Source organism: Schistocerca serialis, chromosome 10, assembly GCF_023864345.2.
Source record: "Schistocerca serialis cubense isolate TAMUIC-IGC-003099 chromosome 10, iqSchSeri2.2, whole genome shotgun sequence".
In the NCBI taxonomy this organism is placed as follows: domain Eukaryota; kingdom Metazoa; phylum Arthropoda; class Insecta; order Orthoptera; family Acrididae; genus Schistocerca; species Schistocerca serialis.
In genome coordinates, this window is record NC_064647.1 from 238,622,258 (window position 1) to 238,637,152 (window position 14,895).

General features: G+C 36.5%; 2 protein-coding genes across 3 annotated transcripts in view; one reads left to right on the forward strand and one right to left on the reverse strand.

Annotated features, from left to right (window-relative positions):
- Positions 1 to 293: 293 nt before the first annotated feature.
- LOC126425317 (uncharacterized) overlaps positions 294 to 14,895 on the reverse strand; it is a 34,308-nt gene continuing 19,706 nt past the window's right edge. Inside the window, exons 2-3 of the mRNA XM_050088298.1 lie at positions 3,669 to 4,283; positions 294 to 698 (exon numbers count right to left, since the gene is read on the reverse strand). Of these exons, the coding sequence (XP_049944255.1) occupies positions 324 to 698; positions 3,669 to 3,683 (390 nt within the window). The 5' untranslated portion in view covers positions 3,684 to 4,283 and the 3' untranslated portion in view covers positions 294 to 323. The remainder of the gene's footprint in view (positions 699 to 3,668; positions 4,284 to 14,895) is intronic.
- LOC126425316 (uncharacterized) overlaps positions 5,218 to 14,895 on the forward strand; it is a 211,491-nt gene continuing 201,813 nt past the window's right edge. The window contains exon 1 of one of the 2 annotated variants that reach the window (XM_050088296.1): positions 5,218 to 5,362. The gene's annotated coding sequence lies outside the window, so the exon portion shown is untranslated. The remainder of the gene's footprint in view (positions 5,363 to 14,895) is intronic. The other variant, XM_050088297.1, reaches the window with a different exon arrangement.

A 14,895-nucleotide genomic window follows, 5' to 3' on the forward strand; every position in this document is an offset into this window, starting at 1 on the left:
TTCAAAGAAATGGGACACAAACAATATATACGTAAAAAAGTACAAAACAAAATAATACAATGAAGTTAATAATAATACAATGAAATTAATATAGCCTATATACACCCCTGTTGTTATTTTTAATGCACAGTTTTTCATAAGGCTTTAGTTTTGTCCTCCCTAAGCAGCAAGACCTTAGGTACACAACACTGCTTAAGTATATATTTACATCACACAACAGCTGTCCTTTAAGTATGTAAATGTAATGAATGATTAGGTAATGAATGATTAGGTACAGATAGAGTATTTTCCATTTTGCCTTTATAAATATCATCAGAAAAAATTTATTGACCTACATAGTCATTTACAGAATAAAAACATTGTTCTACTAGAAATTTTTTAAATTCTGTTTTAAATTTGTTATCATCTTCTAACTGCCTGATGTTGACTGGCAGTGTGTTGTACAGTTTTGCACCAATGTGGTTCACATGCCTTTGTGTATTCGTTCTTTTTGTTCGCTGAGTATGGAGTGCTGCGCTGTTACGGGTATTGTAGTTATGAAAGTCGGCATTTGTCTGAAAATCTGCAATGTGGGTCCAGACATACAATACACATTTGTATATGTATAATGATGGTATAGTAAGTATTCTAAGCTTTTTGAATATGGGTTTGCAGTGTGTCCGTGGATGACTGTGAGTTATTATTCGGATGGCCCTCTTCTGCAACAAAAAAATTTGTTTTAGGTTTCCTGTTGTGGAACCCCAAAATATTATTCCATATGTGGCAAGAACAGGCTTAGATGGTGGGGTCATGTTACACGCATGGGAGAAGCAAGGTTACCCAAGAGACTTATGGGTTCAGCAGTAGAGGGTAGAAGGAGTTGGGGTAGACCAAGGAGAAGGTACCTGGACTCAGTTAAGAATGATTTTGAAGTAATAGGCTTAACATCAGAAGAGGCACCAATGTTAGCACTGAATAGGGGATCATGGAGGAATTTTATAAGGAGGACTATGCTCCAGACTGAATGCTGAAAGGCATAATCAGTCTTGAATGATGATGATGATGGCAAGAGATTGAAAATAGCCGAAATATGCCATTCTGGCACCCTCTGAGGTACACACATTTGCAATAATTCTGAGGGCAAAACAGGCTGAATTAAGTTTCTGTGCAAGTTTTATTACGTGGTCATTAAAATTTAAGTTTTCATCCACATGAATCCCCAGAACTTTTGTGGATGTCACTCTGTCTAAGGCTTTGTCACCCAACACTAGATCGAGATTTGCATTTTGACATCTTTTCCCAAACTGCATATAATTTGTTTTATTTACATTCAATGTCAACCTGTTTACATTGAGCCAAGAGTGGATGTAATTTAGTACTTTATCAGCAGTTGTTGGTAGCAATTGCTTTGGTGCACTTATTATCACACGAGTATCATCTGCAAATATTATTGCTTTGGCTGCATCATCTGAGGTGTGAAAATCATTTATATAGACAAGAAACAATATGGGCCCTAGGATGCTGCCTTGTGGTACTCCTATTTCTACATTTTTTTGCCTCTGATACTGAATTTATTTTGTGTTCGGAGTAAGTTGATGTCAGTCCTACAACCTGTGTTCTGTTTTTTAGGTATGATTCAAACCATTTTTTCCTGTACCATGTATACCCAACGCTTCCAATTTTTCTAAAAGAATGTCCTGGTTCACAGGGTCAAAAGCTTTGGAGAGGTCTAAATTTACTCCTACAACACTATAATCTTTTTCTACATTTTTAATTATTTGTACAGTGTAGCACAGTACAGCTGTTTCAGTATTTTTATGTGCTTGGAAGCCATGCTGATTCCTGTTAAGTAAATTATGGTCATTTAGATATTTGTTGATCCGGTGCTTCATCAGTTTTTCTAATATTTTTGAAAATGCTGGGAGGAGAGATATTGGGCGATAGTTTTTTACCTTATACTTGTCGCCGTTTTGAAATAATGGCTTCACTTTTGAAATTTTCAGCCTTTCTGGAAAAGCTCCTTCACTGAATGATAAATTGGCTATGTGTACAAAGGGCTTTGCGATTTGTGGTGCTGTCCTTGTTATGATTAACACAGGCATCTCATCTATGCCAGCCGACATTTTGGGTTTCAAGCTTTGTATCACTTTCAAAACTTCACCCTCATTTGTTGGCTCTACCCTCATCCTACAAGCTGTTTTTGGATATTCAAGTTTTTCTTCATTTGTAAATTTTAAGCTTAATGAAGTTGTTGCATTTATGAAATAATTGTTAATATAATTTGACAAATCTTGTTTATTAATATTGACATTTTTTAAATTTTTGAGGCTAATGTCCTTGTTTTTACAACTCTTCCCCGTTTCAGTCTTCACAATACCCCATAGGGCTTTTGATTTGTTTTCAGACTGTCTTATAAAACTATCATTACTCATGAATTTTGCTTTAGCAATTACTTTTCTATATACCCTCTTGTAATTCCTGACAGCCGGCCGCGGTGGTCTCGCGGTTCTAGGCGCGCAGTCCGGAACCGTGTGACTGCTACGGTCGCAGGTTTGAATCCTGCCTCGGGCATGGATGTGTGTGGTGTCCTTAGGTTAGTTAGGCTTAAGTAGTTCTAAGTTCTAGGGGACTGATGACCACAGCAGTTGAGTCCCATAGTGCTCAGAGCCAATTCCTGATGTATTCTATGAATTGTGGCTCTGTGGATGTTTTCATTTTAGAAATTAGTCTCTTTAGAGTTCCACAGGACGTTTTGATGCCAGCTGTGATCCAAGAACTTGGCTTTGTATTGCCATGTGACCTGATTTTTGACAGCTTTTTTGGAAAACACACTTTAAAATATCCCATGAAAATGGAAGAAAGTGTGTTATATGCATCATTTGTATTTGTTAGGGATAGTACTTCTGCCCAAGCCTCATTAGTTAGCATATTTATGAATTCTACACAGCTCTCTGTAGAAAAATTTCTTTTATACATGAAGTGTGTTTTTTTCTCTTTCAGTGGCCTTGAAGGAATTTTGAGGACAAGAGCATTGTGGTCTGATAATTCCAAATCAGTATTTCTTACTTCAACTTCTGTGCATCCTACATTTGAAAATATATTATCAATAAGACTGACTGTATGATTTGTTATTCTTGTGGGTGTGTGTATGTGTGGAAGCAGGTTGAAACTACATAACAGATTTAGGGACTGGTCTTTTAGCCTATTTTCACTCATAAGATTAATATTGAAGTCCCCACACACAACTACAGTGGCTCTATCGGTGAACAGAGTGTTAAGCAATATTTCTAATTGGTTAAAGAATATGTCTGCATCAGCAGTAGGTGGTCTGTATATTGCTATGACTATGACTTTTCCCTGTATTTCGTTCAACTGCACAGCTGCTGCTTCAAAATGATTTTCCACACTCAATGATTCAGCTTCACACCTTCTTTTATAGCTGATACTTGGTTTGGTAAATATACATACGCCTCCATTTTTGGTATTTTTTCTACAATATTGGCTTGCCAACTTAAATGGGCGAATATTAATGCTACTTAGTTCAAAACTTCTGCACCAATGCACGTGCAGTCAATATTTGCACTGTTCATAGCTACCTCATGTTCTAATGATTTATTTCTAAGACACTGAATGGTTAAGCTTAGAATCTTCAGGTAATGAGGATGAGAACTGGTTACATTTGTATTTACATTTTGTGGTGTCATACTCTGTTCCTTGCTTTGGCGAGGTACCAAAAATCCTCCAGAAGGACAGGTTTTCTGCACCTTGTAGGTCGTTCACTGGGATATGGTGAGTTGCTTACTGCTGCTGCTGGTGTAGCTCCCGGTGTCATTGATGCTGTCATTTCTGTTGTTGTTGTTGCTGTTGATGATGATGATGGTGTAGCTGTTTCTGATACTTCAGGCGTTGGTTCTGTTGTTATTGATATGCTTCCTTGTGAACTGCTAGCACTTGGCGTGTTTTCTTGTGATGTCAGAACATCACACTTGTCTTGTAGTGGTGATGCTTAATTTTCAGATTCACTAAGTAGTTTGTGGGTCTTGTCCTTGAGGGGAATTACGTTTGAAGTGTCACAACTTACTTTCGTTTTGGCATTTACTATTTCTATTATTTTTGCAATTACGAAATGTTTTCCTAATCTATTTAAGTGGAAACCATGTCTAGTATGGAATCTCCTTTCTAGTTACTTATATCAATGAAAGTCACATTTTCAAATCATCTGCATATCTGTTTCATCTCACTATTTGCACTTTCCACTTCTTTGTTAACGCAGGACCATTCCGCTAGGTCATGATGATGTGGTACTGAAAATACAATGACGTTAGTACATCTTAGTTATTATGTGCTACTAAATAACAACTTTGAGGTGTGAATAGATTTTTACATGTTATTGTGTTGTAATAATAATAATAATAATAATAATAATAGTAATTTTATTGTCATTCGGCCACTACAGCAATAGACAATGTCAGGCATATAATACAATATAAATGTTAATTCAAAGAAAACAAGAGGCATGTCATTAATGCTACAAAATTATATTACATTTGAAATAATCATTGATGTCATAGAATGGATGAGCAACTAGCCATTTGTACAGTTTTTGTTTGAATGCTTGTTCAGGTAGATCTTGTACATATTGTGGAAGCTTATTAAATAATTTGTGCCCCATCAGTTCATAGCTGTTAAGTGACTTTGACAGTCTGTGGTAAGGAGTATACATGCATCTGCTCCTTCTCATGTTGTAGAAATGTATATTTTCTCTACGTTTTGCTTCTGGTAACTTCTTTTTTGTGTGGATTAAAACATAGTAAATATATAGGTTTATTACAGTCATGATTTCTTGTTCACAGAACAATGGAAGCTTTCACCATTTAAAGCATCTAGGGAAGAATGGCAACGCTGTTTTCTTAGGGTGTGTAAATAATGAAGCAAATAAGTGCATTATAAACGAATTATCATCCTAGAAAACGTGTCCACTTTTATCTGCATCCTGTTCTGTGACTAGTTTGCCCTCAAACATACTTTAATCCGTTAGGAAATAAAACGTTAATAAATGAGTTTCCTTGAGGTAAAGTGAAGGGTGAAGCAGCAAAAGTTCATACACGCTAAATTCTGGCCAGACATCCAGATTTCATGTCAGAACTGAAGTTACTGGGACCCTTGCTTCGTAACCCTCCGTCCGATTTCAGCGCTGAAACGTTGGCAACGTGTAGAAGGTAGCCCTGGAACGATCGTGCAGTAAGCAAAATTTGGTTGAATAGCGGACCATTTTGTCTTGTAGTGCTGTGTTCAGTATACAGCGTATTTCTCAGGAGAGTTTTGGTGTACCCGATTTTTTAAAAAGGTGTCGAGTGAAGAACAAAAACGTGTTCAGTCGCTTGTAAGTAGGTACACAAATACATGCTTGTTAATTTTAATGCAACGGGCTTCAAATATGTGTGAATGCCAATGCAAAATAATGCATACAATATTTGGTGGTGCTAAAATTCGCTGAAAAAGAAAATTCGAAACTGCTGCGGTATCAGACAGAAAGGGCGAATGCATTACATTGTTTCAATGGGTCAAATTAGTAGAAATAACAGTCGTATTGAGCATTGTTCCTGTTTGTGCTACTCAACAAATACTCTCGTAAACTGAGAGCCCGATTTTGCACTTTATTATGTTTTACATGTCCGATATTATAGCTATATATACCGCAAATAATATATTGCCAAACGTGTTTTAGAATTGTGTCTCGTTTTTGTATTACCACTATTCTCTTTACCAATGATTTCTATAAATCAATATGTGAAGTATCTAGTCAGAAAGCATAGTGTAATTCATTTGGACTGTTCGTTAATTTTTTTGGCTTAGATCTACTGCAGTCGGAATTTGCAATGCATAAATATCAACAGAGGAAGAGGCATCTGATTAATTTAGGAAGATATGAGCCCAGATTATCAGTGGGTTCAGAATCTCTCTCTCTCATGAAAACGCAATAAAGCTGCGGTATTCTCCATCAATACCAGTTTTACTAAGAAATGAGCCCCCTCCAAAATGAAGTATGGGAGCTCAATATGCTAATGGACCTCATGTAAATTTGAGTCTTGTAATTTTGGTGGAAGTTTTCCATTGTATTGTTGAGTCACTTGTATGCATGGCTCCTCCACAGATTGTTTCTAACAAATGTATGAGCTCAAGAAATGTTTCAAGTGGAGAGAAATCAGAATCGTACAACATTTGAGACGTTCAGATGTATCATTCTACCATGAGAAAATTACCAGTAGTAATAATATGAATTTTTAATCAGTGGATTAGAGCTAGTTTCGTTTATTGAGTGAATGAATGAATTAATGATATCGAAAGGAAAATTCACATGAGAACACTACAAAACTGTTAGGAGAAAGGAAAGATGGCTAGTACATACCTTCAGGAAGCAATATTCCATCTAGTGTCAATATATCTTACACATTTAAAATAAGAAAAAAATAATGTGTGTGTCTGTGGGCAGTATTTGCAATTTTCCCACCTGAAGGTGTGGTAAGTAGGCATATTGGCCAACCATTGTCTTGTTGTTATTTTACAGTTCTCTCTTGAAAGTATTGATGTTCCCATGCATTTAAGCAATCTATAGCTAATAATACAGTTATGTGTTTCCTTTCTGTTGGACTCCCTTATAATTGTATTTGTTCAAGATTATATACACACCAACTCTTAAAGTTTAACCACACCATACCGTATACTATTGTTAACATTAATCTACCAATATACTGAAAAAGGGCATATCTCTACTGTATGTTTAGGTACTTACATACTTGTAAGTATAATCTTTAATTATCAGAAATGGCACATTCTGCTTATGTGGTATACAATTCAACCATGGATTACCCCCTAATGTCTACTTCAGACTAAAGCGCTAGTGCTGTTACTTGTGCAAAAACAAGTATTGAACTCGTCTGTTATACTGTAAAAGAACTTAATCACAAATCTGTGATGGTATACTGGGATACTTTTATAAGCTCTGTCATGAAAGTTAGTAAGTCATCCTAGCTTTTATAAAAGATTACTCAACAATCTTTTTAGTGTATTGTAAGAATGAGCCTTGATTTGATATCTACGTAGTCCCATACAATACTAGCCGAGATTTGGCTAATTAATAGCAGTACGTAGTGTTGGAATTTCTTTGATTCCCAGTTTCTGCCACATTTCTTTGATGATCGACTTGTTAAAAACGTAGATGTTGGGATGCATCCTGAGAAACAGTTGCAGTTCCCTTTTTGTGTAATAAGAGAATAGTTTAGAAACTGCTAGAATGTATACAGCAGGAAAGTATGCAGCAGGAATATATACCTTACATTTATTCGGTTGTGACCACTAAATGTGAAAAATATTCTGTTTTATTTTAAAGTACACATAGCCTGTGTTTGTATATGGGTTATTTAGGAAGTATGCAACAGAAGAGATAGATATCTCTAATTTAGGTAAGGATAAATAATTTGTTCCCTATGAGCATTAAGTGAGCAAAGTATGAAATCAATCTTGTCTACAGCATCTGAGCTTGGCAAATTCGCTCTTGACATCCACTGATTTTTGTATTTGCGACTCTTCTGTGAAACGAACCTTAGACTGCCGAATGTGATACAATGTTCTACGTCCATCGTTTTAGTGGGGTGGGGTCGACAGAAGCGTCCGATCCCACGCGTCGGCTTTGACCCGTGACGTAAGGGTGTTGTCGTGTGTGACGTCATGACGGCACGGAGTTTGGTTTGAGTGTGGCTGTCTCTAGTTCTGTTTTATTTTATTTACTTTTCTGATCTGTTTGTTCTATCTCGTGAGATTTTTTTTTTTTTTTTAATTTAAAAACACTTATTACTTATTTTAATTATCTGTTTCCTCCAATTTCTGTTTTAGTTTATTATATTTATCTTTCTGATCTGTTCGTTCTATCCTGTGAGATTTAAAAAAAAAAAAAAAAAAGACAAAAAAACACTAATCAGCTACTGAAGCATCTTTATCTTCTATGGGTTCCAGGGGTTACGACCCCTGGGGAGGTGGGTGGGTATTCATGCATGGCTGTCTTCATTTACACGTTGTAGCTACGTAAGGCGTCTAAATTTGTTTATATTTAGTTTGCCCCCCACCCAAAACACCCCATTTCCCGTGCTTGTCCCGTTAGTGTCATTAGGCTTCTTGTGGAAAGTGTGTGTGTTTGTTTTTGTTTCCACCATATTTGTGACGTCATGGGTCAAAGCAGACGGGCGGGATCGGACACTTCCGTATTTCCGTGGGGTGCAAATATTAAGCAGCATTTGTATTTGTATGGTCAATAATGATTTGCTCCTGTAAAACAAGGTGCAATTTGAGGAGGACATATTAAGGTGCCAAAGAGAAAATATTGGCTTTAGAAGAGGACGGGGGGACAAGAGGAACAGGTCAAAAGGGGAGGAGTTGTTCTACCTTTCATTCTGAGTGGCTTGTTGCTCCACACCCCCATCCCAACTTCTACATGGCAATATATCCTGTAGGAAGAATATGGAATTCTGAAATCTAGGAGTACTGGAATTGTGCTCCTAATGGAATGCACTAGTCCGTGTATCTGCCTTTTTTGAGCCTATAAAATTAGAGAGAGATGTAAAGGCTAGCCTTTTGGTGTGAAAGTTCAGTACTGTCAATAGTCATTTGAAAATGAAAAAGAAACTGATACTAGCTTTTGCAACTATTAGTTCCTTCCTCAGGGGTAGGTTGGAGAATGTTAGAAATGAATGGCAAGTCTCTCAGACCCCAGGATGAGACAGACCTACCTGCTGACAAGAACCAGAGCAAACACTGGCCAGCTACTCTGTCTCTTTGTAATTTTATAGTTTTCTCAGGGGTGTTTTTTTGTGAACTTAGTTCTTTTGCCAAGTGTACAGATGCAGTGTGTATAGTTCTCAGCAATTCTGTGTACAGATACTCTGGGATTAGAGGGTGTCTAATCTCTGTGTGACCATCCAGATCTAGTGTTTCTGTAGTTTCCCTAAAATTATAGTCAGTGTCTTTGATGAGACGGTTGTGATTGTGTTCCTCCCTCCTCAAAATGAATCAGTGTTGTTTTCTAGTTACCTCTGCTGAAGAATTACAGCCTCCAACCTTAGCTATTTCCATGCAATAAATATAATTCCACCTCTACCGCAATGCCCTGCCAGTCTGAGGATTAAACTCTTATCATCGGACATTTTAATGTTGAAAATAACAGCCACTTAGCAAAAAAATGTGCTGCATAGGCCTACAACGTACTCTACCGCCTTCCTAAAAGTCGCTGTAATTGTCAACATTAAAATGTCCGAATATGGAAGTCATTCCTCTGACACTGGTACTGTTTTTAATAAAGGACTTTGTGTTGGCAGTGGAATTTTCTTTGTTACATTTAATAACTGCTATGGGTGCATCACAAGACTGATAAGCTTTTTTCCTTTCTTTATTTTTGCTTGTCTGTAGCACTGTATTTGATGATTAGTCCACATCCCTGAAGACTCTTTCAGTGATGGACTCACAGAGTTTTGTGTGTGATTTTAAGTTATAATTTAAACATCATGTGGCTCCCAGCCTGGTGCTGTCTTTCCTGTTTGATGCCACTTTGACAGCTTGCATGGCAATTTTTCTGCTTATTCACCCAGGTAACTTCAAATTTGCAGTTTATTTCAGACATGATCTTTAATTTTTGGGGTGATAGCATATTGCTAGAAACTTGCTCTGGATATCTGGTGGGTGCTAGAAACTTGCTCTGGATATCTGGTGGGGTACACAATTTGATCTTTTCTGCACCTGTTCTGGAGAACTGTTTCTGTTGTTGTTTGCATGGATTTTAACTCTTTTGTGGGCCATGGGAGACATACTTAGCACTAAGTATGTTACTTTACAGCATTTATGGGAATATCTGTTACCACTTCTGTATGCTCCTGGCACCTAGTTTCAGCCTGCTGCACCAGCTTTAGTTTCTACTTGTTGTGAAATATAGCCTTCAGGACTGTTGGAAGTATATATCCCACCAGACAACAGTGTTTTAATGGTTCTTGGGGAGTATGGTTACCACCAAAGTAATATCTGGGAGGGGCTTGGGAAGTATACTTACCACTGAATTAATCTGTCATTTGTATCCTTGGGAAATATACTTACCACTAACTTAGGGATAGACCAAAGCTCTTGGGAATACATTTTACCACCTCTGTCTACCCCAGACATCTTTGGTAGTACATTGCACCAGGTGTATGAAAACTGCTACAACAATCAGATTCTATAAGTTGTGGGATCACTACAGTTGTTGGAACAAATTGCTTCACAATGTACATTGTGATCTGTATCAGCTCATATCTTTATTGCATCATAAAGTTTCTAGGTTTGTTTTCAAATTGTGGTAAATAAGTTTTATCACTGATGTTTGTAAATAAAGTAAAAGAAAACATAAAATAAAAATAGAAAACACTGTGAACCTTCAGGTTTTGGCGGCGCAAAGACTGTTCCATTAAGTTTCGGGTGTGCAGCCGCAAGAATTAATGGAACACAGGAAACACTGTTCACAATTTTTTTTTACGTGAAATGGCAACATATAACGGCTCACAAAAGGGAAGAGGAAAATCCATTTACCGCCGTAGTTTCAATACCCCACAAAGGTGTCATGGTGATATATGTCCCACCATAGTTTTTGGTCCTAAATCACAAAAATAAAATTAAAAAAAAAATACAGCCAATTGATCACAATTCTAATATGATAGCATAAAAATTACCTTCACTGAGTTACTACAAAAAATGCACCTGCAAAAGGGTTAACTGGATGCAGTGTGTGTGCCACAACTGCAGTGTGACTAAAATCAGCCAGTACGAAGGAATAAAAGCACTAGTTTCCCTCTTGATTTGTTGAGTGATGTTGGCTTTATTTAGTGCCTTAGATAGAATAATTAATGAGTCAAAATGTAAGTACATCCATGGACACACAGCATCATATGATTTGCAAAATTAAGGTTATTTTTCAACTAATCCTCATAGTGTGGTACTATAAATTGCATTAAATGATTTAGAAGCAATGATCATTGTGTAAATAGTGCCATATCAATGTACTCAGTTGTTGCTGTGAACCATCAAATAATTTCTGACTTCCCATAACAATTGATGATTCTCTTCCATACCTTTCTGGACATTTTCTAAAGTCTGCCAAGGACATCTTAGCAATATAGCCCATCTTATGCTAGACGTTGGTAAGAGAGAAAGCATTTTTCTCAAAATGTATTACAATCAATGTGGGTTAACACAGTTGCAGTTGCAAGAAGCTGCAAAATGCCATTAAAGTTTTAACTACTGAATATGCTGCAAACTCTCAATGTTTTCGCTGTGTAGCCTGGCACCAACACATGACAACTTTCAAGTATATCAAAACGGGGCACAGGTGTCTTCAGTACTAGGCCTAGCTATTACTCAGATTGAGTGCATTTTGCAACAAACTTTTTGAAAAATTCAATCTTTAAATAGCTACGTGACAGGTGAACCACATAATTACTTTCCCAGGGGAGCTGTTTCTGCATGACTGGATAAAGTTTTGCAGAGTGCTGCAGTGTACTGCATTGATTTATATGCTGTACATGAGCAGCCTCATGAAATTTTCGGAGCAGGCCCCTTTTACATCTTAGCAGTTCTCTAAATCAGGAGTTAATTGCCTGTCATAGCACCAAACTGCCATTTTCTTTAGGACTTACTGGAAATTACTTTTAACATTTATTCTCCCTGTAGATAACTGTTCTGTCTGTGAAATATCTGTAATTAAAACTAATACTGTTTGTTAACTGATTAAAGTGTAAAAATACTGTAATATTCCTATTACAACCCCTGAAGCACACTAGATATTATTTCAGTGTCCTTACATACAGAATATTGACATGTATTTTACTAGTTAAGAAATTTTCAATCCAACTAGAAAGTCTTGAAGTACATTTTGGGTTTCAGAAGATCAATATTTTTGGATACCACACTGATTTCTATTGATAAATGTACTTTGTTCCAGGCCAGTTAGTGTGTTTGAACTCTATTGTGTAGGGTTCTTTTTTCCTAATTACTGCAAGTGATATTGTCTGGCAGTCTTATAGTTTAAAAGTTTTTAAGGGATGTTACCAGTGCTCTTTCTCTGTAACTTGAGACATTTCTATATTCAAGGGATGTCAAGAGTGAGCTAAGTCACTCACAGATTCTGTGTAGAACTTGAAAGGGGCTTGATTAGTTGTGTTTTGGTAATATAAGGAGCTTTTCAATTCCACTTGCACTGGTTGCTATAACCCACAACCAGATGGACTGCTGTCTATGCTCTGTTAACTTCTCTAAGAAACTGAAAAATATTTTTTTGTGTAAATTTTTATTGCATTGATTTTGTTTACAATATCCAGGACACATGCTGTATTTTGATGTGATTTCTAAATCTACAATAGCAGTCTTCTGATGAATGATAACTTTCAGTTTTCTATAATTCATTAAGTTCATTAATGTTGAGAGGCTTCTGTAAAAGTATAAAGTTTGTAAAGCTTTTCTTCATTAGATCTTGAAACACTTGGCTCATGACCGAGCGAGGTGGCGCAGTGGTTAGACACTGGACTGTCATTCGGGAGGACGATGGTTCAATCCCACGTCCGGCCATCCTGATTTAGGTTTTCCGTGGTTTCACTCCAGGTAAATGCCGGGATGGTTCCTCCGAAAGGTCACGGCCGACTTCCTTCCCCATCCTTCCCTAATCCGATGAGACCGATGACCTCGCTGTCTGGTCTGCTTCCCCAAAACAACCAACCAACCAACGAACTTGGCTCATGTAATCACTGCTCTCACTTTGCTTTGAACACACAGTTTTTTCCTACAGTGGTATACGTAAATCACTGCTAAGTAGAGTATGATCAGATTTAGCACCTTAATATATCGATTGTGTAGAGTTCATTATTGTGGCAATTTTAAAATTATTATTATTATTGATATTGGTATTCAATATTAGTGATTGGTTTTTTAATATTCTCTGAATAGGAAACACTTTATTCCTTTCTCTCTTGTGCATTGGTCAACTAACAAGAGTAATAAATCTTTAATACAACACTGAGTTTTCTCAGAAGTACATGTTGTAATTTTTGTCCTCATGCTCATTTTATTCTCCTTACATATATGAAAGTTTTGTGTGCTGTTATCATGGAAGGCAAATTATTACTAGATTTTTTTTTTTTTTTTACTGTTATGTGACTGAATTTGTATCTGCTACTAAAAAATAGTTTAGACATAGACAAGGTATGTGATCAATTGAAAACTGTTGAGTTCTTTTCTGATGTCTTCTCTCATTGAAGTTTTTATTTTTTTATTTTGTTTCAATGGATAATTCGTAACTAATTTTGTGACTTTCTGAAGGCAACAACTGCAAAGCTCACTGTTCAGAAAAAAAAAGGGAAATACTGTTCCCATTTCTTAATTTGCATTCATTTGTTTACTCTTTTGTTAATGGTAAACTGTCTGAGTGATTGCTATCAATCTGTCAGCATTCCATTCAAATACCCTGGGGCCTTTGCTGTTTCCAAGGTTGGCAGTGAGTTGCCTAGTGGCTGATAGGTTCTGGCCTGTGATAGGCTGTTGTTATGCTTCCTCTGATTGGCTGACAGTGAGTGTTGCAAGATGATGAGATAGATTGTGTATGGCACTGCATATGTTGGAGCAAAGAACACACACATCTACTTCTGTAAGTTCTTGCACTTTTTAGATTTAGTGATAGTCAAGTTTTCTAAAAGTTAACACTAATGTATTTTAATAATAAAGTTAGGTTTTATTTCCTATTGGTAGTAGCAACTGGAGTGATATGTTAGCTGCAAGAATCAGTAAGGAACTTAAAATAGCTGCACTTAGCAATGCACATATATTTCACTGTAGAATTGCTGGAAACTATGAGTATGACACAAACATTAAATTACTTATCTGTAGGAGTGAAATGTTACTAGATTATTAAGTGCTTGTAAATATTTTCAGGGTGATGAAATTTTAATTGCCTTTTTTTGTGTGAAACAGTAGGCTTTGTGTGTGTGTGTGTGTGTGTGTGTGTGTGTGTGTGTGTGTGTGTGTGTGTACATAAAAATTAATTAATGAGTATTTAGTGCCCTTTTGCCACTGGAAAAGAAATATAATTGGGATTGGATTGTTATTGGTGTATGTTATGTGAACTGAAAGTGCAGTTTAATATAATCAAAGTTAACGTTTCTGCTGTGCTCTTAGGGCGATTCAGTTTTGCACGTGTGTTGCTATTGTGAATAAATTATTGGAAAGCTCATTTCTTAATGTAGCTCTTACTACTTTAGATGCTTCTGGTGATGTTTTGAGTAGAAATTGTGTTATGGTGAATTGATACTACCAGTCTTTTTTTTTTTTTTTTTTTTTTTTTGGGGGGGGGGGGGACATCATACTGTATCACTTCAGTCAGAAATTAGTGAATGCTTATTCATTGGTCTATCATAGGGAATTTTGCTTGCAGGGGACCTGCATACTAATGTAACAGGTTTGTAATTAAAGAACCAGAACTCTCTGTAAAACTATTTTGCATTACAACAAATTAGACTTTTCCTTTACCTGTGGGGCATTGTGAGAGATTCATGGTATTTGTACAGCGGTTGTAACATATGTCTACAACAGTATGGGTAACTTACTATTACGAAAATGGGTTTCTTTCCATTAGAGAGAGAGAGAGAGAGAGAGAGAGAGAGAGAGAGAGAGAATATTTGCATGTCTCCTTGGCTATTAATATTCATCAAGTGATTTTTAAAGAAAAGATTCAGTTTGAAATTTGGAACTATTGGCATCTTATAATGATATAATGTGGCTTGAAAATGAACTGCCATTTCTTAAAAATAGTCCATCATATCAGAAAGAACAGTCAGTTGAAAAACCTATAGTATTACA